The 23,049-nt window shown below is 43.6% G+C and overlaps 1 protein-coding gene across 1 annotated transcript in view; it reads right to left on the reverse strand.

Moving 5' to 3' along the window:
- The window catches only part of LOC118777521 (citron Rho-interacting kinase-like), a 46,481-nt gene extending 30,665 nt beyond the window's left edge, over positions 1–15,816 (reverse strand). Inside the window, exons 1-4 of the mRNA XM_036528539.1 lie at positions 15,608–15,816; positions 4,066–4,171; positions 2,223–2,366; positions 893–1,012 (exon numbers count right to left, since the gene is read on the reverse strand). Of these exons, the coding sequence (XP_036384432.1) occupies positions 893–1,012; positions 2,223–2,366; positions 4,066–4,128 (327 nt within the window). The 5' untranslated portion in view covers positions 4,129–4,171; positions 15,608–15,816. The remainder of the gene's footprint in view (positions 1–892; positions 1,013–2,222; positions 2,367–4,065; positions 4,172–15,607) is intronic.
- Positions 15,817–23,049: the final 7,233 nt, after the last annotated feature.

Genomic DNA, 23,049 nt, shown 5'->3' on the forward strand with positions numbered 1-23,049 from the left:
TGATGACTTCCAGATTAATTACAGACATTAAAATTTAATACATGCAGACTTTGAAAATGTAATGACTTATCAAAGTTTTAAAGATCCCTCAGTGGTGTAACCCGTCATAGCTGCTCTGTGTCTGACAGTGTGCTGGTCTGTGTTAGAGTTCCACGACCAGACCGTTGGTAATTCAATGCGATCTACCTCTGCACATTTTGGACATCAGGAACTGATTTGAACCAGTCATGAACTGGACCACTGACTGAGCCATCCAACCACTGACTGAACAAAAGTGCGAAGTGTTTTGATTGGTTCAAACAAGACTGATCGACAGCACATGGCAACGCCACTGATTATGGGGTACAGGAAGTCTCACTCTCCTGTTAGGAGTGAATGAGCCTCAGGTTTATTATTGGAAAAAGAAAGCCAGGCACAATTAAAACAACACACTTCCTCCCGACGAGTGTGATGACACACTGACGATGACCGTGACAGAAGCAGCAGTTGCCATGGTGCAGGCATCCCATCATTCTCATTCATCATTCCCTTTCAATTAAGTTAAATTAATGAAAAGTGGCTGGAGTGACAATCCTTGTTGCTGAAGATGACACCCATGTTATCACGCTTTTGAGTGACTGAGTCATACATATTTCAGTGCCTCCTTAGGCCAGTTACCCTTCTTATGCTGTTATTAGGTGTATATTAACATGCACAAGGAGGGTAATAAAGGGGCACAGGGCTATAATAAAGGGGAACAGGGATGTAATAAAGAGACACAGTGGTGTAATAAATGAGCGTGGGATGTGATAGAAGCATAGTGGTCTAATAAAGGGAACAGGGGGTGTAAACACATAGGGGTGTATATATGCGCACGGGGAATTAGAGTGTAGGGTGTAATAAAGGGCCCTACCTGCTCTTTGATCTCCTGCAGCTTGCTGCTCTGCTCCCGGATGTCATGCAGCAGCTGCAGAGCTTTATCATCCTCCTCAGACACCTCCATCCGAGCCTGCTCCAGACTGCGCTTCAGACTCTGTGTGCATGCACACACACACACGCACACACACACGCGCGCACACACACACACACACACACAATCACACGTGTGCGCAAAAGCACATACGCGCGGGTGCACGTGCACGCACACAGGCGCATGTGTGCACACACGTACGCACGCACGCACACAAACCAAGAGGGAGACACACATTCGCCCACATACACATACGCACGCGTGCACACACACAGGGAGACACAAACATGTGCACATACACGCATGCATGTGGAACATGTGGAAGAGGAACACGCTCCATGAGTAAACTGTTATTTTAAGCCTTACTCTGAGACAGATTGCATCTGTGTCTGCTTCTGCTAAGACCCTGTCAGCTTCATTCCGGCCACCAACCACTTTCCCAAAAAATGAGTTGGGAAACAAGTACAGCGTCACACAGCCTTTCATTTCACTTTACTTCAGTTCAATTACACTTCTATGTTCTTTAAAATATTGAAATGTTTTTTTGTGTAGTGACCATTTAAAAAGTACTTCAAGCTTCCCCTCTCTGAGAGCTGCTGTCAGTCAGTTTTGACTGAGCACTGACTTAGCCCTGCCTGGGCATGTTCCAGTTAGCCTCCCCAGTACACAGATGCGCAATGTCCCATACTTACTTCTCAGTATGGAAAGAATTGCCCCACTTCAGTTTGCAATATAATGTTATAATGGTTCAGCCTCTCAAGCTGCTGTTTATCCATGGTAGGATGAACTTTCTAGATCATGAATCAATCACAACAGCCACTTTTCTATGCACTTAGCTTTACACACTTATGCACAGTTAAAACATTATCTTTTACATGTAGTAATTATGTTGTAATTGCTATGGCGATACTGCTGTTTAAATAAAGAGAGAAAGATGGAGAGACAGTGAGCAAATGAGATAGAAAAAAAGGTAATGAAAGACAGACATGAGATATATACAGCAGAGACTTTAAGTAGATTTATATACTTGTATACTTATATACTTGATATACTGTTATACTTGAAAACACATGTCCTTTACTACTGACATTAACAGGTCATGCAGATGAAATTTCATGGGGTCTGACTGGTTAGTTGCTACCCATCAATCTGACCAATGAGCAATATACATATGCATATTTAACTATATTTAAATATAACACAGAATATTACTGTTTATAAGAGAGAGGGACAGACACAGAGAGAAAGAGACAGAGAGACACAGGACACTCACACTACATTCTGTGATGTAGGTAGCCAGGTCCTGCTCCAGGATGGTCCTCTGAGTCTCAGAGGCCTTCAGTTCCACATCCTTCTGCTGCAGCACTGACTCCAGGTCAGACATCTTGCGCTGGAACCGGGAGATTTCCTGCTCCATCTGACAAACACAAATTGATCTGAGAAGAGCCTGAAGGAGCCAAGCAAGAGACTCCAGAGCCAAAGTAACACAGCATGGAGGACATTGTGGGACTGCTAAGTCGCCCAGTGGGGAAGCTGCTCCACTTCCGTTCAAGCTCTATGGCTCAGGTTCAGTCTCAGCCATATCATCTGCCAACATGGGGCCGACAGAGGAAAAGTGGCTTCCTTCCACTAAGGATAGGGGCTGGCCATGGGGCGCTCAACTTGCTGCTCTTAGGGACTCCGCAACGTGTCAGTAGTCTGCAAGTTCTTTGGATGACATCAGTAGAGTAATGGTTATCCTCCATTGAGTACCAGCTCTACTTTAGTGTACTTTGTGAAAAATAGCATCTCACTGCATGTGCGTGCATTGGAGGATTGCATTTTTCTTGCTTCAGTACTCCTGCACGGATTCAGAGGTTGTCATGGTGAGATACAATTGGTAATTCCAAAAAATATGGTTGGATGAAGGGAGGAAAAAAAAAAAATAAATAAATAAAGAGAAACAGATGACATGATGGGGGAGAAGCATCTCCTACCATGCCCTCTGGCCAGCCAAGCCCCCTTTTTTCCACAGGTAAAGGAACTGCGCAAGCCAAACCAAATCAGTTTGTGGTTGTAGGATATCAAATGTTTACGTATAAGCTGACGACACATGGTCAGGTGTGGTCTGACATTTACTGTACGTTTCTGTCGGTTGTTCAAGTGACCGAATTCGATGCATCTTTGTACCCTTGCTTCGTGAGTCTCTCTCAATGAGAGTGCTAAGTGACTCAAAATGTAAATGTAACTCCCAATATAGGGCAGACACTGTATGAACAGTGATAAAAGAGTGGCTAGTGGTAGTTGTCATAGCTTAGTCAGCCATGCATGTCCTGAAAAGGTTATTTTTGAAGAAATCACGTCTTTTTTGCAAATGTAATCGTGACAAACATCAGAGTTATTTGTAATCTCGACTGTTAAACAGCACTAATGCAACAGCTGACTCAAAAGTGTGGGGTCATTTTCTTTGAACCATTGAGTAATTTCTCTGAGTCACTCATTCTATTAAATAAAAAGGAGTCCTCTTTTTGTCAGGTCTCACAGCTCTTAATCAGCTAAACACAAAAGCATGTATTTCACTGTCACAGATAATGTCTCTGGAACCCAATAACAGATAATGTAACCAACAGATAACCATCAGATTGTTGTGTGTGTGTGTGTGTGTGTGTGTGTGCGTGTGTGTGTGTATGTGTAGGTGTGTATGTGTGTGTGTGTGTGTGCAAAACAGGAAGTGATGTCGTGAAGCAAAACAAGAGTGATGCAGTGGTGACATAAATAGGGAGAGACGCCAGTCCTGAGGGGTAATGAATCCCACTCAGGAGCATTCAAAGAAGAATAGTAATACATCTCATTTACATAGCGCCAGCATGCTCACCACACATCGCATGAGGTGGGAGGGAGGGATTTTATTCTAGCCAATTAAACTGGGGGGATTAACAAATGACCAGATTGAGAGGGCCAGACGGGGAATTTTGCCAGGACCCCAGGGAGATCCCTCCACTCTGTGAGTTGTGATAAGTGCCATCGGCACTTTGGATCACAGTGACTCAGGACCTTGATTCAATGTCTGTCTGCTGCAGCACAGTGTCCCCATCAGTGCACAGTGACCTACAGCGCACGCAGTAATCACAGCCTACCTTATGACATTTGTCTTGCGTTTCTTGTAGTTCTTTGTTTTTAATTTGAAGCTTTTTTTCCATGGAGTTGGTCTTTGCTGGAGAGTTGAGGGCCGTGCCTACTGATCTGAGATCAGAGGAAAACACACAAAGATATGCCACTCAAAATATGCACACGAAAAACAACCAAAAAAGCACATCATGTCCAAACACACTGTAGAAAGTCATCACAGATTGTACTGCATATAAAGTATATGACATAGGGTTAAGCACATCATTAAAAAAGGAAGGACGGTACACTGCACTTCTGAGGGAGAAACAAGCTGCATTCCTCTCTCAACCTACACACCATTTCCCTGCACACTGAATGTGAGCTGGTGGTCAACCTGGTTTAGCTGCAGAGACAAGAAGCAAGAAAATGTCCCTCTCCATCTGTCTATGTCATAAAACCTGGAGAGACAGGCAACAAGATTTGCTGTCACTCCCTCTCTCCCTCTCTCCGTCTCTCCCTCTCTCCGTCTCCAGCCAGTGGCTCTCGTTTTCCAACAGCCTCCTCTGGCTTCATGTCACGGCTGCACACTGATGCAGTAACAGCAAATTTTCAATGTCCAAAAAAGGAAAAAAAAAAAAGAATCCCTTTGCCAAGCTCAGTACCATTTGCCTCCGGGATCAACGTGGCAAACAGCAGAAAATATCTAACATAAGAGGAAGAGAGAGATGGAGTAATGGGGGGAAAGGAAGAAAGTGGAAGCATGAGATGAGGAAGAAAGGAAGAGAAGTCATGAAAAGAAGGGAGAAATTTGAATTTGAGATAGAGTGTGACACTGTTCAACTCAAAGCCCTTCCACGCTGACAGTCACACCCTGAGAAATCTCTCTCAAATGTCAGTCAGTCAGAAAGCGCCCCAACAGGCATCAAGACAGAGGAGATGGGAGTCAATGAGAAACGCAGCCACGCCACAAAATCAACTGCGTGGGTTATCAAGCTTTTCCAGGACACCCTTCAAATCTGCTCCATAAAAGAAAAATGTTAAAATAATTTGCGCCTGTAGGGAATTAAATGTCTGGATGTCTGAATGGCTTATAATTCCCCTTTTCTCTGGCAGAGGCAGGGCTTAAACTCTGAGGGTTTTAAACAGATCCATGCACTCATGGGGCAGAGAGCAGGCAGAAATTGCTGACATAAGGAGAGTAAGCTGCTCTTTAGCAGCTCAGTGCCCTGAAGCTTACAGAGACATTTCAGATCCATGGGGAACAGGGGTGGGGATGGGTTTGTGGAGTGGGTGGGAGTGCCAGTTGGCAAATGAGCACTTTGCATAGAGCAGCATCATTTCTGGACATAATCAATTTGCAGTTAACTTCTCAGAAAGGAATGAAAGCTATATGTACACACACTAAATGTGTGTGTGTCTGTGTGTGTGTGCGTGTGGGGCGTTATAACAAATGTACAGGCAAGCTAATAAGTTCCTGGAGCTAAGTGTAGGGTGTATACAGGTTCAGCACATTTTGCCATTTTGTTCTTCATATTGCTTTGCTTTGAAGAGGAGTTTTGATTGGTTAACATGAGTCAGAAAATGACAGCAGTTGCTGGTTCCACTTATTAATGCTAATAAGGCCTTGCTCCTAAGCAGCCCAGTTGTAATCATTCAATTCAATCCTCCAATCCTCCTGTTTTTTAAACAAATCCAGGAGATTTTAGGTTGTTAGAGCAATACAGTAAACATTCTGCTAACTCCCCATCTTCATTCAGGATGTACTACTGTGATATTCCCAGCAACTGCCCTGAGACAGTTACCACTCCACCCATCTAATTATCTCATTAATGAGAACCAACTCAAGAAGAAAATGGCCAAAGGATACACATAAACATTACGTAAGAAGAGAACACTTGCTTACTGTATACTATCATATAGATGTGTCACTCCACTAGGAGATTCACAGACACCTTCAACCTGAGGGACACATCCAAACCAAAAGAAGAAATCAAGGAAAAAAAAAAAAAAAAAATCAAGAATGAAAAATCAACATTCCCCTTCTCTCCTCACACTCCCTCTCCGCTTTCCTCCTCTTTCTTCTCTCTCTCTCACACACATCATGGACAGGAATGTGGAGAAATCTCAATTAAGAGCCTCATACGTATGATGGCTGCACAATTCCCAGAGTGCTATATAACGGCTACTTCTCATTGGCGACATTTAAGCATAAGTGGCACACTCCACTCAAAGTCATTAAAAAATGAATACATTTAAACACATTGACATGCACTGAATACATGTAAATATGGAGCTGATTCTCCAAAGTTAATGTGGAATAAACAGTGCAACAAGGTACAACAAAATTCAAGCAGGTGTGGCACTGACTTCCTAATTCTATTCACTGAGGAGCAAGACAGTAAGAGAAGCCACAAAACTCCTTTAAGGCTGCTCTGACCTGGTGGCAGCACAACCCATGGTTGCAGTGTGGCAGCACTGCTGAGAGAACATTGCGTGTTCGTTGGGTGAGCGGTGGATGGTGAAAAAAGAAAATCTCTGATTCCAAATTCAAGTCTAATACCCATGGCGATGATTCACAGCAGAGCAGATAGAAAAAAAGATAAACAGAAATAGATAATGCAGGACTGTTCTACTCATTACCAACAACGGCTCAGTGAACGCAATGACGGAACAGCTGCATCAGAGAGCTGGTATCGAATAACCAATCTTGATTCAAAGGCAAAACAAATCCATCCGCAACAAAACTGCACTGATTAATATTAAAATATTTGGTTGTTGCTCCCACATTCTGAAGGCCTCACTTAGAGCTCTTATAGAGCAATTAATGTTCATACATGATTTTTTCATAATCTTGTATGAGCAATAAATGATCATATGTGCTATTTCATAGTTTTACCCTGACTTCAGTTCATTTACAACAGCCATGTTCCAGCTTCAGTAGCTTTCATGATACACCCCCACCTCTACCCCACTGCACCAACACCTTCATCATCCGTGCTGAACAGACTTCACTCTGGGGAAAACATAAAAGTCGGGTGGTGCTGGATCAGGAGGATAATTGGCGCGGGGGAGCAGTTTTTCCGGCAGGTGTTTAATCAGTTCTCCTTTCTCAGTTTTCCCTCTTCCCAGGTTAGGACAAGCATTGGTTTCTTCAGAGGCTCTCCCAAATATAAAGATGTCAGCCTATATTTAGACGGGCTTTCCTGTGAGATGTGATGCTTTTTTTTAATAATTTCCCAGTGCCACAGAATGACAGCCGTTTGGGTGAGGTGAGGGCACAAACTTCTCGATCCACCCTCGCAGGCTTCCTCAGTTTCGGTGATTATCAGGGGCAAACAAGTAACGTATGAAATGTAACGTACAATAATGACTCTCTGCACATTGTTGTGCCAGCTGTACTTTGAAATAAACAAGCACAAGAGCAGACACTGTTCAGGGGCTGTGATTACTTTCATTGAATCACTTCTTAGTGGCCGTTTGCCCTCTAGTGGTAAAAAGGTACTGTCATTGTTTTTGGGGAAACCAACCAACTCAGTGAGTGAGTGGATACCACAGCTTCTATTGCAAAAGCAACAGTGTATTATGAAGGCATCAATCAAAGCAATGGGACTCGAGAAGTACTCAGTAGGAAGGTCAGCCATAATTAAATCTACCTTAAAATATTCACCATTGAAAATTGCAGGCAAGTGGTCACTGATTGGTCAGTTTAGCTTGTCAAAGTCAATCAGTATGTGTCAAGTCAACACCACTCGGAGAAAACAAAGCACTTCAAAACTAAATGAGACACATTTTCACACTGTTGATAATAAATAATGTAAGACCACTGCTTACTGAGATTGCGGGTCTCTTAAAGGTGATATGAGAGACATAAATGGGGCATAAATGAGACAATAATGAGAACGCAGAGATACAGAGAAAGAACATTACTGCTCACACAACCTCACCACAAATACACTGTGTGTGTGAGAGAGAGAGAGAGAAAGAGAGAGATATTTCAGACAGTACTAATAATCCTCAGCGGGGGGGGGAGGGCAGGTGCTGATATTGATCGTCACTGACTCCAAGACGGCGGATTGCTCGTCATTCGACAGCTGTGGAGGCGGAAGAGACCATCAAAGCCAACACAGAAGAGAAGACACACAGCTCGCTCCTTGCCTCTGGAACGCAGAGTTCTTTCTGAGCCACTCCAGGAGTAGTTTACGAGACCGTGTGGGGAACACAACCACTACAGCAGAGTTAAAACCCACAGCTGCCAGACAAGTGGATACCAACTCTTTCATCAAATGAAGAAATTATGCCATCTCCAGCACCATTTTACTAGCGCAACAGATCAAACCAAACTTTTGTGCAGTGGCCTACATTAGATGCATGTTACACAACTACACAAGCGTTGTGAAAGTCAACTTTGCGACTAGCGTGGTACTTTAAGATCATACATACCTGTTGTACGCATACATATCTGCTGTATAAATATTCATCCATATCCCCACCTATCAGGTCATTATCTGAATAACTGATCAGGTAAGTAGCACTACACAGAACCAGGGAAGAATCTTACAGCAGTAACAACTACATTATACACCTATATACCTCTGTACACCTATACACCTACATAGGTACACTTACATGTACATGAGTGAGTCCCTGTTATGCAGAAGCAGAACAGAAGAATTAAAATGTGGGAGAACAAACTGTCCAGCCACCAGAGGGCTGCCCTGATGGCTGACGTCAAAGCAGGATAAAAGGATGAAAACAAAAAGAAACAAAGGAAAAAGAATGAAAGGACAATGGAAATGAGCTTGCAAAAATACACTGCAGTTTCTTATGGTCAGCTTCTTCCTCAGTAAGAAGGCTGTTTTGCATCTAAATGCCCAATAAAACTGAATGCGATTACAATCAAGTGCTGTAGACACAGAAAGCAAATAGCAACAATTGTCACTAAAGAAAAAAATAGTGTTTAAACTAAAAACTACACTAAAAACTAAAGTTCACATTAGTTTAATCTGAGAATTTTGCTTGTGATACAAAATTTTCCACTGATAGCGGTGCTCTTTGAATAACCAGCCCCCAAACCCTAAGCCCACCCACTTAATGCTATAAATAGTGGATACTGGAACATGCGGTGCTAAGTTCATTCTGGAAGAAAGCAGGAGATAATACCAGAGCTTCTGTCTGCTCACCTGGAGCAGCAATAAACAGCAGAACTGTAAATTCAGTTCTTATTGACTTGTTGACATGTTGCACTTTTTCACTGCATGGATTTGTGGAAGACTGGCGGTGCAGTCAGCCTGACTCACTGGAAGCTCCTTGATTCACATCACCCAATCACAGCCTGCAATGGGATGACTGACAGTTCAAGACATAGATGGACTGCCCTCACTGGTTACACATGCACACACAAAAACTGAAATACCAATTATTATACAACTATATGCATAACAAGCATGTTCACTGCAGAGGGTGTTTATTACATGAGGTACAACAAACACCGTCTGTAGGAAATAGAGTGAATGCTCCACAGCTGCTAAAATACTCACTATTTTATCCATTTGTGCAAGAAGGGTAAGTAATCATCACCATAATAGGTATCAGTTAAGTGTACCTACTCTCTGGTGTCCAGGACACAAAAAAGCCACTATGTAATTTACTGAAACATCTGAGAGTGGTAGATCGTTGTCCTTTCATTCGTTCCTTGATATGATAATCAATCAGGCATGCCTACACACTGTGGCATTTCAGAGGCTTCAAACTAACCTCATATTTAGTTTTTGTTTTACCTTCCAACGTTTGCATTCGTTAATTAAAAGAAGGCTGCTGACACAATCACAAGTGTTGGCTCATCCCAGTAACAATATATATAATTTATACAGTTAGTTCCCAATAACGGCATAGTGTATAACTGCATATTCCACTTTATTACATACCATGCAGCCAGGTCTATTTTATTTCTACTGACTTTACTTCCTCCTGTTCAGTGTGTAACATAGCAACCCTGACTATCCAGCTATCAGGACTCAAATGTACAACAGAAAATTAATATTAGCAAACACTTCAATTACGCACTTCACCATTTCCTGAAAACTCTCATTTGGCTGTACATTTATTCGTTCATTTGACAGGCTGTAAAAAGCAAGAAGCAAACAAACTGGCAAAGATGTTTTTCAATGAGCAGTTATTTAATCCTAAAAGTGAAGCATGCCCCATGGAGTGTAAATGGTGAAACACAAATAGCCAAAAGATTTGACTTGATTTATATTGTTACCAAGCAAATGCCTTCGAAGACTGAAAGCCAAAAGGGTTCACTTTACATGACTACTTGTGCATTCTATAGGTTCTAAACATTCTATGGATCCAGGAGCCTTATAGACATTATCCAAGACAATTTTCATCATTCATATTTTACATGCATCTCTTTAATACAGTTGGCCATTCTTCAGGTTAAGTACCCTGAGTAATGCAAACAGGTGCCAGCAGAGCTGCTGGGATTTGAACCCTCAACCAACCAATCCCAAACTCAATTCCATAACCACTGCTTGCTTCTTCTAAGCAAATAATCAAAAAAACAAAATTAAAAAACCACAAGACTTGGTGTACCTAAAAGTGTTAGGCTCAAGAATTAATTTAAGGTCTTAAGCATTTTGTCATGGAAAATGTGCCCCATTCTGAGCACCAGTTGGGAAAAGGTTATGTAAACTATAGAAAGTAATCCCACTTTAAACTGACCCTCCTTTTGCAGTCGATCGAAGTGTCACAAAATGGATCATTAAGCCGATCTGAAAATAAAATGTTATTGCACAACAGAAAGACAACAGTAAGAAGCTGAGCACAGATCCCTGCCGTTTCCCACTTTCATTCCTTCCCAGTTTAGCCCGTCTATTTCCGACCGCGTTCATCCCACACACGTTCCAGGAGTGCGAGATTCAGAGGGCTGTATCAGCTAAGGCTGCGTTCTGGCCTGCTATGAACACCTGCTCATTCCGTACAGCACTTCCCCATTACGACACATGATGGATTTGTTAGTTTACGGTTTTATATCATGCATTCTGGAACAGATGTGTACGCTTTGGATACCTATCACACAGCTGTCACCTGGCATGAATCATTCAGAAGGCTGTGTTAATGTAGCGTCTTCTGATATTGCGCCATAGTGTAGCTCGTCTCATTTCAGATCACTGCTCTAGTCAGCTCCTCTAATTACCCCTGAACTGCCTGTATTTCTGTACTAAATTACACCTGAACCTATTGTACCTTTGTGCTAAATTGCTACTAAACACCATACTAAGCTACCCCTGAATTGACTGTATAGCTTCTCCTCTAGAAAGCAAAAATCAGTTTCACTCATCTCAAACAGCAAGAGATAGGAAAGAAACAGTGATAGGAAAGAAAAGTTAGAGACAGAGAGCGAGATGAGAACCAAGCAGGAAGGAGAGACAGTAAGCAAGAGAGAGTAACATCACTGACACCGACTAATGCAAAGCAGCTTCAGGGCAGCATAATAGCAGCAAATATGATTGAAATCAACCAAATTATAACACACCACAAGCAAAATGACATCAGTCACTCGGACACAGAAAGCAACCTGGCAGGCTATCTGGCCCTAGAAAGAGAATGGCAGACTGACCATGGTGAAAAACTATAAACACAGGAAAATATTGACAAAAGTATAGACAGACTGAGCAAAACCCGGTCAAAGACTGGTAGACACTGGCAGACATGTTTGCCCAGAAAGGACAAGCTGTGCTCTGTCATTTTCAAGAGGTGGAGACAGAGTTGCACTTTCTGATCATTTGTGATACAGATATGCAAGGGCACATCACTTCCACCAAATAAAAGGAAATGTGCCCTGAATAAGAACCTCAAAGAGATTGAGAAGCTGCCATTCATGTTGGGAAAGAAGACTACATGGCGTTGGCAGGACAGTATGTTGCCACTTACCACAACTAATAAAAGAAACAAAATAAAGACTCATTTAGTTTATGGTCCATGGTTATTTTAACGATTCATTATTTTTAATATATTAGTTTAGCTGAACTGTATTATTTTCTTATTCCATTTGTTGTTTAGGAACACATTAAGTGTATACTTGTCATGCCAATAAAGCCAACTGATAATGGAAAATGAAATGAGAGCGAGTGAGCAAGCAAGAAAGAGACAGTTAGCAGGAAAGAGGGTGATAACATCTTGAACACTGAGCCTCCTCATGGCCGCCTCTGCAGCTTAATTTAGCTCTCATTTAATAGTGTGTGTGTTGGCTTATCAACCAACTTTGCCACTGTTTATTTCTGAATCGCCTGCGGAGAAAATCATCTCTGAATGAGCCAAATTCCACTATCTTAATGAGGCCGATGACAGGCTTGTGGAGCAAAGGGAGAGCGCTAAAACATCGCAGAGTGAGTCTGCTACAGGTGCCGGCGATTCCACAATGGCCCGAGTCAGTATCACAGTGCAGTAAAGCATCAGGAATCTGCCATTTTCTTACTGTTCAGCTGCAAGTACAGAAAATACATTCTTCCCGCTGTTTCTGGGATAACCATGAGTTAGGCCATCCCTGAATTCAACAAGGAACTTCAGGCTTGATTATGCACTTGCCTAAACTTTGTTAAATGGGTAAGAGGTAAGGCATATAAAACAGGTGTAGTAGATGTTACACGTGTGACACTCATAACAGGTGTTTAACAGCTACAGTTGTTACAGGCATGGCATGTGTAAGAGGTGTGGCAGATGCTACAGTAGTGACAGATATATGTTTATATGTGTGGTAAGCCTGACAGGTGCTCCAAGTCATCAGCCCTGCAACAGAAGCAGGCATTTCAAATTCCAGAAAAGGAGGAACTCAACACGATCTTCTCACATGTGCCTTAAGCTTTGTACTTCAGTGTGATGCATACAGAGCTATGTACCTCGTGTTATGTACCTTACACCAGCGTTTCCCAACCCTGCTCCTGAAGGCACACCGTCCTGCATATCTTCTATCTATCCCTGCTCTACCTACCTGACTGAACTCATCAGTGGCACTTTTGATTAGCTGAGCACACCTGATTTAGTCAAGCAGGAAGGATACATAGAAGATATACAGGACAGTGTGCCTCCAGGAGCAGGGTTGGGAAACACGGCCTTACACCATGTACCTGGCTCTTTGTACCTAATGGCTGAGATATGTATTACAGTGAAAATCGCCAAAGCGACAGAACATATCGCACTGCAGCACAGCACAGCACATGAGGTCCCCTTACAAGGATGATTCTTAAGAAAAAGAGAGGGGAGTGTTATTCACTAAACAAAAAGGAGCCTCCAGCACCCCCAAAACACACAGGAGCAGGAGCTGTAAGGGGCATGACACAGGGACACACACAGGCGCGCGTGCGCACACACACACACACACACACACACACACACAGGCACACAGTAAAAGGCTAAAGCAGAAATGTAACCACAGTGCGCACACACATGCAAATGCATCAAAAATGACGGCTGTTCTAAATGACAGCTCTGTGATGTGGGTGTGGAGACAATGGGCCAAAATCATGATCGTCTTTAATCATTAATGTGCTGGTGGTCTGATGGATCAGCCGCCACTCACACAGTGACAGAGCATGGCCTGGGGCTGGTCATTCAGAGAGGACTGCTTCCTGTGACTGGGGGTTGGGGAGGGGTGGAAACCCCCCCCCCCCCCCCCCAAAACACATATCAACCTACAGAGGAAGAGCTTGACGGCCCCCATGACCATCAAATCACAGAGAAAACGGGTAATCACTCCCCCATCTTTCAGGGAAATCCCATGAACCTTGATGGACCACTAAGAAGAGATACTGAAGCTGAAACTGAGGATCAGCCATTGCTGAGAGCAGACATGGAGAGATGGAGGGAGGGAGAGGAGAAAAACAGGCGCTACAGAGAGAGGAGGGAGACGAGAAAGACCAGGAGAGGGGTGGGACGAAAGAATGAGAGGAGAGGAAGGAGATGGGCAAAAACAGGGAGAGGAGCAACAGAGGAGAAGGAGAGAAAAACAGAGAGAGGGAGAGAGAACGTTACGCACTAAGCATCACTGGTAGTCAACGCTTACAATCAGAGGTTGAGGAAATGTAGCCAAACAGTGAAAACATTCAGTCAAAATATCATCCCCCACAAAGCTGAAGCAGCCATTAATGCCCTCTCATATGGATCTGTGTTTTACTACTGCCAATTTCAACACTAGCATACTTACTCTTGAACACACACACACAAACACACACCTGTTTAACACAAGCATGCTCCCTCTGTCTCTCTCTCTCACACACACACACACACACACACTCCACCAATCCATAAAAGCATAACTAAAGCAAACCTTGATAAAACTGATCAAACAGCAAAGGATTCTGGATCATTCCGTAACAGTGTGTGATCAAACCAGGAAATGCCTTCTTCTTTTACATCAGAGAGGGCGAAACAGAAGAGAGAGAGGGAGGGAGCGAGAGCAAGAGAGAGAGAGAGAGAGAGAGAGAGAGGGAGAGGGAGAGGGAGAGGGAGAGGGAGAGGGAGAGGGAGAGGGAGAGGGAGAGGGAGAGGGAGAGGGAGAGAGAGAGAGAGAGAGAGAGAGAGAGAGAGAGAGAGAGAGAGGGAGGGAGATAGAAAATACGCATGTGGGATACATTCTGGTTTCCATAGAAATAAATTATTTTCCCCAATCTGGGATCATCCTTTCTGACTAATCTGTTAACGCTTGTTCTTCTTTATTCTTTCATTCTGCTCTCTGTTCTACACTCAAGACACCAAATGGCTAAGAATCATCTGCTACAAACGTGGATTGTTGCTAATCTACCTGAGGCAGACTCCAAAATCTGTTGAATCCACAGAGAAATCTGCAGAGCAAGACACTTCTCTCCTCAGTGCTGCTAGGATAGGTGCTGACACGCAAACATTCCGACATGCACAAACACATACGTACACACATGCACTCATACATACAAACACAAACACATATGTGCACGCACACATGCATGCACGTGAACACATGCACGCACACACACCTATGTAAACACTTGTAGACATACAATACACACAGCAGCACATTACATAGAGACACTAACAATAAAAAACACACATCTACACGAACACAAGCACATAACCCCTACCACCACACACACACACACACACACACACACACACACACACAATCACAATCACACACACATAGGCTAAACAACGCAGGAGTTTCAGCTACGACACCACGGCTTCACTTTCATTCATTCACGACAACGACATTCACGAGAACGCGAACAACAACATCCACCTTGTATCAATGACGGCTTAACACCAGATCTATAAATACCAGAGTAAGGGCAACACAGCAAACTCAGTCTGTTTCCTTGGCTGCCATACTGACTGGCTCTGGATCAACAGGAGAGAGACCGCAGGATGCAGCTGCTGCGATATCAGTGCCCCTGTCCCCATCTGACAGCAACAGAGGCAACGCGCGAGGAGATGCGTCGCAGCGCGTACAGCGGCGTGTAGGGCATCGCACCCGGCGGAACCCGCCACGCGTCGCCAGCCCTGCGTCGGCCGCGGGGGGCTGGGGGCTCCGGTACTCACTCGGCCCTGGGCAGCGGTGTCAGGGTCCTGCTGTAGAGCCAGCCTAGAACCGGCAGGTCGTCGCCAGGGGATCCTGATCGAGGGGGTTCTCGCCGAGCTGCCGCCGGCCGGGACAGGGGCTTCTCGCGCTCCTCGAAATTAGAGGTGTCATCTTCAGCGCGGAGCGCGGGAACGAAGGGAGGGAGTGCTTCAGGAGAGAGAGACAGAGAGAGAGAGAGAGGGAGGGAGAGGGAGAGGGAGAGAGAGGGAGGGAGGGAGAGGGAGAGAGAGATGAGTGGTGAATGAGCATGGAGACAAACAGAGAGAGTGGGGAGGGTGAGAGAGAGAAGGTGCAATGAGATTGTAGTGCAGCAAACCGCGCTTTCCCTCTGACACACACAGAAATGTTCTCTTTCTCCGAAGCGCACACACACACAGAACCCCCTCTCCCTCTCTCTCCCTCTGCAGCAGATTCATCTAATCAGTGATACATTCAGCCTGAGTCACTGCCGGGCCTCACACCACACCACACCCCCCCCCACACCCCCCAACCGCACCCCCACCGTCTGTTAACCCCTCAGCACCCAGTCACTCCTCTCTGGTCACCATGTTCTGCCACTAAAAACCATTAGTCTTCCTCTCTATACCTAAATGAAAGCTTTCCAACCATGCCCTGAAGTCTTTTTACATTCTTTTTTAATAACTGCAAAAAGCAACAAATTAACTAAATGAGGAAAGCAAATGGAACACAGAGAGCAATATGCTTCTCTGCCAATGGCCCCCTCTCTCTCTGCCTGGCACAAGCGTGCAGCAAAGTAGCATCTGCAACAGTAGATGCCATGGGCTCATGAACCCCAGAGTGGGTGGAGCTACTATGTGCTGTCAATCACTGACCCCTGTTATTACTTAGATGACTTTGGCCTTCAAAACACTGATTGGTTCAAAGCTTCACTCTCCCTTCAATATTTCCAAGCATCAGCTGAAAACATGAATAAGAAAACAGACCCCAAGTGCCCGAGTCAAGTCACACCAGAGATTCCCAGCAATGCAGTATTTTCAGATCAATAGCTGTCTTTCAAACGCAAAATGTGAATGGATTGCTGGTCAGGACACAACAAACTCTGCCTCAGTTCACAAACACAGGCTTTTCTGAAATGAAATTATCAGCTATTTTAAATCCATTACCAAAATGAGACCATATTGTGAGCAGATCACATGCCATATGTAAACATCATACTAAAATGATTTTTTTCCCTTAGTACATTAAGCACAAGCAATCTCAGAAAGGAGGATGTTTGGATAGAAAAACAAAATTCATCTCCTTGTTACTGTCAGATAAAATCTATTTCACTCTCAGTAAGTACGCATAAAATCAGCATTAAACATCAGTGCTTTTACATGCCCCATGCTGCGTGTAATATCTATATTAAGCACTAATGCTTGCATAATTTTTCAGTTATAGACGAGACCATACAATTCCAGAGCCTGTTATGAGGTGACATTATTTTTGCTGCGGAGGGTTAACTGTATCATTGCTGGGTTGCCATGGTGACCAGGGTATATTTGGACTTCAGATCACATGTTTTAGGTCTGTATTCTTGCTCCCGACCCTTCAAAAAATTTCAGGAATGTTGAAAACTAATCGCAATTAACGGGCTTCGATCAAGGATCTTTTCGGGTTTTTTTGGTCTGCTCTGCTCTTTGAATCTGCCTTGCTAAAGCAGAGGGAAACATTTCCACTTCAACATCAAAGGGAAACAGTAAAACGAAGCACCTCACGGCTGCACTCTCCTGTGAGTCACACAACTGGACAACGCACCAACACCAGCGAGTGTGGTGGCCAGTGTTGCATCCCAATCCTCCCTACCCCCCCTCCATTGCATCAAAAACAACATGGTGGTACTAAAATCTTCCCCACCTTGAACACAGTATCTCCAATTTTTTCCATCTTATTTGAATGAACTGGTAAGGGAAGTTTTCTAATGTAATGCAAGACTATAGTATGTCTGTGCATGTGTGTTTGTGTGCATCTGCTTGTGACATACATTTTTATGTTTACTTGCATGTGTGTGCATGCATGGGTGCCTGTATATATATATGTGTGTGTGTGTGTGCGTGCGTGCGTGTGTATGTTTGTACGCTCAGGCAGTTGTTCACGAGTCAATAAGGAGTAATCTTCCTGTGTGCTCATGCTTTTGTGCCATGGTCTTCATTTGCCTCATTCAGACTTTTGCCATTTAATCTCAATCTGCTCAGCAATCTGGGACCGAAAGAGGAAGATCCACGCATTCAGTCCATTACAGACCATCTGGTCTATTTCTCTGATCAAATATAAATCTGACACTTGCAAAATGCATTAATCTTACCCCCATGTTTGGAACAGAAGTCAGAGCTTGCAACAGGAAAGAGGAGATTTGCGTCAGTAGCATGGGATGCATTCATAAGTATTGGCTTTTCTCTTCTGAACACATATTAGTGTTCAGAAGAGTTTACATATACAATCTTCTTGCCAGTTGCCTGCACACTCAGATATCTGTGAGTAACATTAGTTATGTGACTGTATTATTTTACATTGCACATATTAATGTGGTTTTTCTTATTCTGATGAATAAAATATTAATGGCATATTACACTTCTCTTATTCGAAGACCTCACATTTAAACCTTCTCTGTATTGTTGAAACGAGGTCCTGGAAATACCTTCAGGTGTTTTTAACATTTTTGTATATGTTTCCCTACCTGATTTGGGGCAGATGAGGGAGCTCACTTTTTACATGTTACCCACCAGGTAAAGTTGGATATTTACTGAGGAAATTCAGGTTAAGCACATGTAGTTTGCTCAAGGGTACAACAGCTGTCAATCCCCTGAGACACAGGCGATTCAGTGTGAAATGTTCATGCACTGAACACAGCTGAGCACCAGCTGCACCTGTCAATATCTTATCAATATCGTGAATGGGGTGAAATTTTTACATTTCATTCTCTCTGCTCACTGGGAAATGGCTGGTTCTCCACAGCACCCCAGGCTGCAGCTAGGGCCATTGTGGCCATTGATTTTCCTTGGAGAGATCCTGACTGCATTAATCAGAGCAACACAAGTCAAGTATCGCACTCAAGGGTATGGCAGCAGGGCACCACACAGTGGCTTCCATGCTCAAGTATCCATGTTTTCAAAACACTCACCATATCATACCCTCAATGGAGGGGGGGTTAATGGAAATAATGCTCAGCTGTGTTACACAGCAAATTCGCACTGTGGTGGTGAATGAGAAGGCTCAGAAACTGAGGCAGAGTTCAATTTCAGCTCTGCAAGTCTATTTACAGCAGCTAGGGTCTCTACCTTAAAAACAAAAAGTATTGAATGAGTTAATATTTCAAAAATTTCAAAAAATTCAAAAATGTAAGATTTAAAAAAAAAAAACTCCTGAAAGTTTGCCTGACCATCTGCTGGAAATGTACTCCGCATGCTGCCGCTGTTTAATTTCACACAGTCAGTGGGCGGGATAGAGATATACCCAACATACCAATCTGACTATTTGATTGTACAGGAGATGTTCACCATTTGCAGGGGATATGTTCCAGAGCTCCCTGCTAACTCTGCAAATACTTCATCATGCCAGCAGTAAAAACCCATATGTAAAGGGGATTTGCTCGCAACACAAAACAAACACGTTTTTGGTAGGAAACAAAGTTATAATGCTATGAGGCAAGCACAGGGCTAACCTTGTCTCAGGCTGCTCCAGTCCACACCGAGGAAGAAGGGGTGGCACTGGAGGTCCTCGAACCCGAGTCTGTCTCGCACCCCAGACAGCAAGCCCTGCAGCAGCTCCACAAAGCTCTGGCTCACCTCAGGCTCCTCTGGAAACTTCAGTGAGCTCTGAGAGATGGGGTTGTGTGGGGTCGGGGTGGAGAGGGACACAAGTCTCCCCATTAACAGTTAGTCAGCAATCTTTCCACTCTGTTTTGTTCCTGAGGCAGAAATCACATGGCTCAAAATCTGCTGCCAAATCCAGCCTCATCCGTGCCGGTTCTAACAAACAGTATGAGGGGCAGAATGAAGCAATTCACCCTCACAGCACACACAATCCCCTTCCATTTCTGACCCTCCAGTAAACGGAACAGGAATGGTTTGCAGAGCATTCCTTCAGAGATATTGGACCCATAACAGTTGCAGGTTCAATTGGGTATGTGGGTATGGAGTTTTTCACAGGACCTCCATGATGGGAGAGGAGGACTGGACTACAAACACCATGGCACTCAGACCGTACCCCCAGCCCCACTCACCTGGAAGGTCAGGGTGTCATGGATGGCCTCAGCGAAGGGGAGCTTCCTGTAGATCATTTGGTAGGCAAGGATCCCCAGGGACCACCAGTCACTCTCTGGGCCCAACAGCACCTGGGCTTCTCTTTTTAATGCTGTCAGAATCTCTGGGGCCAGGAGGTCCATAGTGCCAACCGGGAACTCTGAGGCAGGAACCTAATAACCGTCATCATCAGAACTCAATAACCAACTAATGATCACCACCATCATCACAACCCAATCAACTAATAACTACCACTACAATCACCAGAACCAAATGACCACCATCAGAACTTCATCATCGTCATCATCTTTCCCTTCATCTTCATAGTTAACCCCAGGAACTCAGGGGTTAAAAATGTAATAACTACCTCCATCATCCAAACATCATTAATCACAAACACCTTCAACACCTTTACATCACCACCATCACCGCAGTGAGCAACATCATAGTGATGATCTTAAGACCCACACTTATTACCATTGCTGATAAAACATCACATTAATTGTCATCATTTCTTCCTTTAGTCCACTGCCATCATCATCACCCTGTGCAACAGCAGCATACTCATCCGAGTCAAGATCTGTAACAGGCTCTCTCTGACTGACCAATCAACCTGTGATAGGCAGTTTGACCATGGTCTAATGGAGCAGTGACAGGCACTTTGACCATGGCATCCGGCCTTGCCCGGGTTCTGTCACTCATGTGCGCTGCATTGATTGGTTGGTTCTTTACCGATGTGTTTGTGTGCTTGGCTGCTGAACCGAAGTCTGCCAGCTTGATGTGCCCAGTGCGGTCAATTAGAATGTTTTCTGGTTTAATATCTCTGCCAGGGGAAGGGAGAGAAGAGTGCTGAAGAATCAAAGAAACTACACGCAATAGCATTGAAGACGTAAAGTACAAGTGATTAGTAATTCTCAGACTGTCTTTTTTCAGGGAATTATATATACGGGGGCCTAAAGTAAAGAGGTATACCAAGCCAAGAGAGACAGAAGACATTCAACAGTAGAGCTAGAGACAGGAGCGTTCACCTTTGGAGTGAGAGACCAGAGTGCTTACCTGTGGATCTAGAGACAGAAGCGCTCACCTGTGGATGTAGCCCAGCTGATGCACTGCGTGAATGGCTTGCACCAGCTCTGCCAGGTAAAACTGCGCCATTGGCTCATCAAACTGTTCCTCATACCTGTTCATCAAAGCCATCAGGTCCCCACCTGGGAGGTACTCCATCACCTGAAAACACACACAGAAATACACACACAGGACAGGTCACTGTACAGTCTATGGAGAAAACCACAGTAAAATGGTCCACTTACGAAGGTGAACAGCTTATTAGAATCAAATTATACCAGATAAACATTCTTACAGGAGCGCTCAGTGTTTAAACCATCATTTCTCTAAAGGCCTCCTTAACCTGCAGGTTCGAGTGCCCGGCTGAGTAACGGCAGTGTAAAGAGATTCGTTTTGGTTTTCATGACAACAGCTATCTGAAGGGGATGACAGCATACCTTCTTCCACTTTAAATGCAACTGGGAGAGCATTATAACCAGCACACAATGGGGACCTGTTTGAACTGCTCAGCAAAAGACTTTTAAGAGGCTGATACTGAGGTTGTGCCTGAAGTGCGGTTCCTAATCTACATTTACATGTTAATGCAAAATCCGCCTGCATTTGCATACTGGGACAGATCTGGAAAATGTAAACAAGTAATGTTAATAGAAGATGAATAGTTAATGATTTTTTCTGGGTCTGACGGTATTAATAGAACAAGGCAATGATCAAATCCATACGTATTCTTCCTGTACCTTGGCTCCTCTCAGATCAGTAACCAAAAATGAGCACCAGTGACAGATGACAGCCTCCACTTTGACTCTGCACATGAACACATTTACAAACCAGCCTAATTAAGGGAGACCCCTGCTACTATGAGTGAGGCAAAATGACCTAACAAGAAGGTTTTTTTTCAGAAGAACTAACAGGCTAAGATTCTGGCTTAATACAGAAATATTTCACATTTTATATTATGATGTATTATTTGCTTAAAAGTCAAGACCATTTTGGCTCTATGTATGAACGTGAGACACCTAGAATGTGTTTATGGTTTATACAATGAAAGAAAACCAGCCTCTTCAACAAAAACAGATGTGCTGTTATTGTACTACTTAGAATATGAAAGCTGCTCAGGTGCCTCCTATTTTTAAAAAAAACTATAATCTATAATCTACATTTATATATAATCTTTGATCTGTCAAATCAACCTGTCTGCATCGGGAACCGCTGTGCATGCATCCATTTACGTGCATGGCAATAGGGGCTGTTAGCAGTGTTCAGAATACAGAGTTGCTGGCAGGTTTGTAGTAAATGCAGGCTTTCACAACATGTGTATGCGCACAACAGCTGCAAATAAAAAGATCATGGATACAGAGGAGCTAAGGACTGAAGCTGAGCCAATGGGGATTACACAGTCACATTCCGGTGACGTTACCTAGCAACAAGGTATTGTCAGTCTTTTGCTCAAAACACTCAGGCTATAGATTCTCATAGCTGAATGCATCGCATACAAGGCGGGCAGCGAGAAATGCTTTTAAAAAATTGATGAACACACCATTTTCAGCATTTTCCCTCAGAAAAGAATCCTGCAACAGCACAAAGAAAACTGCTTTAACAGTCATTGCACTGACAACATTATCAACATAACCTGTCAGCAGGAAAAATCTGAACTGATAACCATGAGAGAAAAATTATTTTTGCTCGTTAGGGGATCAGTTGCCATCCAACAGAACTGATGAGTGAAACCATGCAGAATTACCAGTTCAATCATGACAATTTTTCATAAGGAAGACAAGCATGTTCTTTCCATGTATATGGTTTCTGTGGTACAGCTCAGCTTCTCACAGCATCTGACATGAAAAGTGATCAGAGATATGAGCTGTATGTGTATATCAATTAGGCATTCAAGCACCTCTGAAGTCAGAGGTCAGCTAAATCAACTGCCCAATGGATGTGTCATTGGCAGCTGTTGAACTGGGAAGAAATTCAACAACAAGATACAAATCCATAATGAATGAGGGTGTGAAAGCAGTGGCCAAGCTAACAGAAGCAAGGAAAATTAAAAACTTTGTTATCAGCATTAATCTGTGCATGCCTGTATCCATATTTGTAGTTAG

This window comes from Megalops cyprinoides, chromosome 5 (assembly GCF_013368585.1).
Source record: "Megalops cyprinoides isolate fMegCyp1 chromosome 5, fMegCyp1.pri, whole genome shotgun sequence".
Classification (NCBI taxonomy): domain Eukaryota; kingdom Metazoa; phylum Chordata; class Actinopteri; order Elopiformes; family Megalopidae; genus Megalops; species Megalops cyprinoides.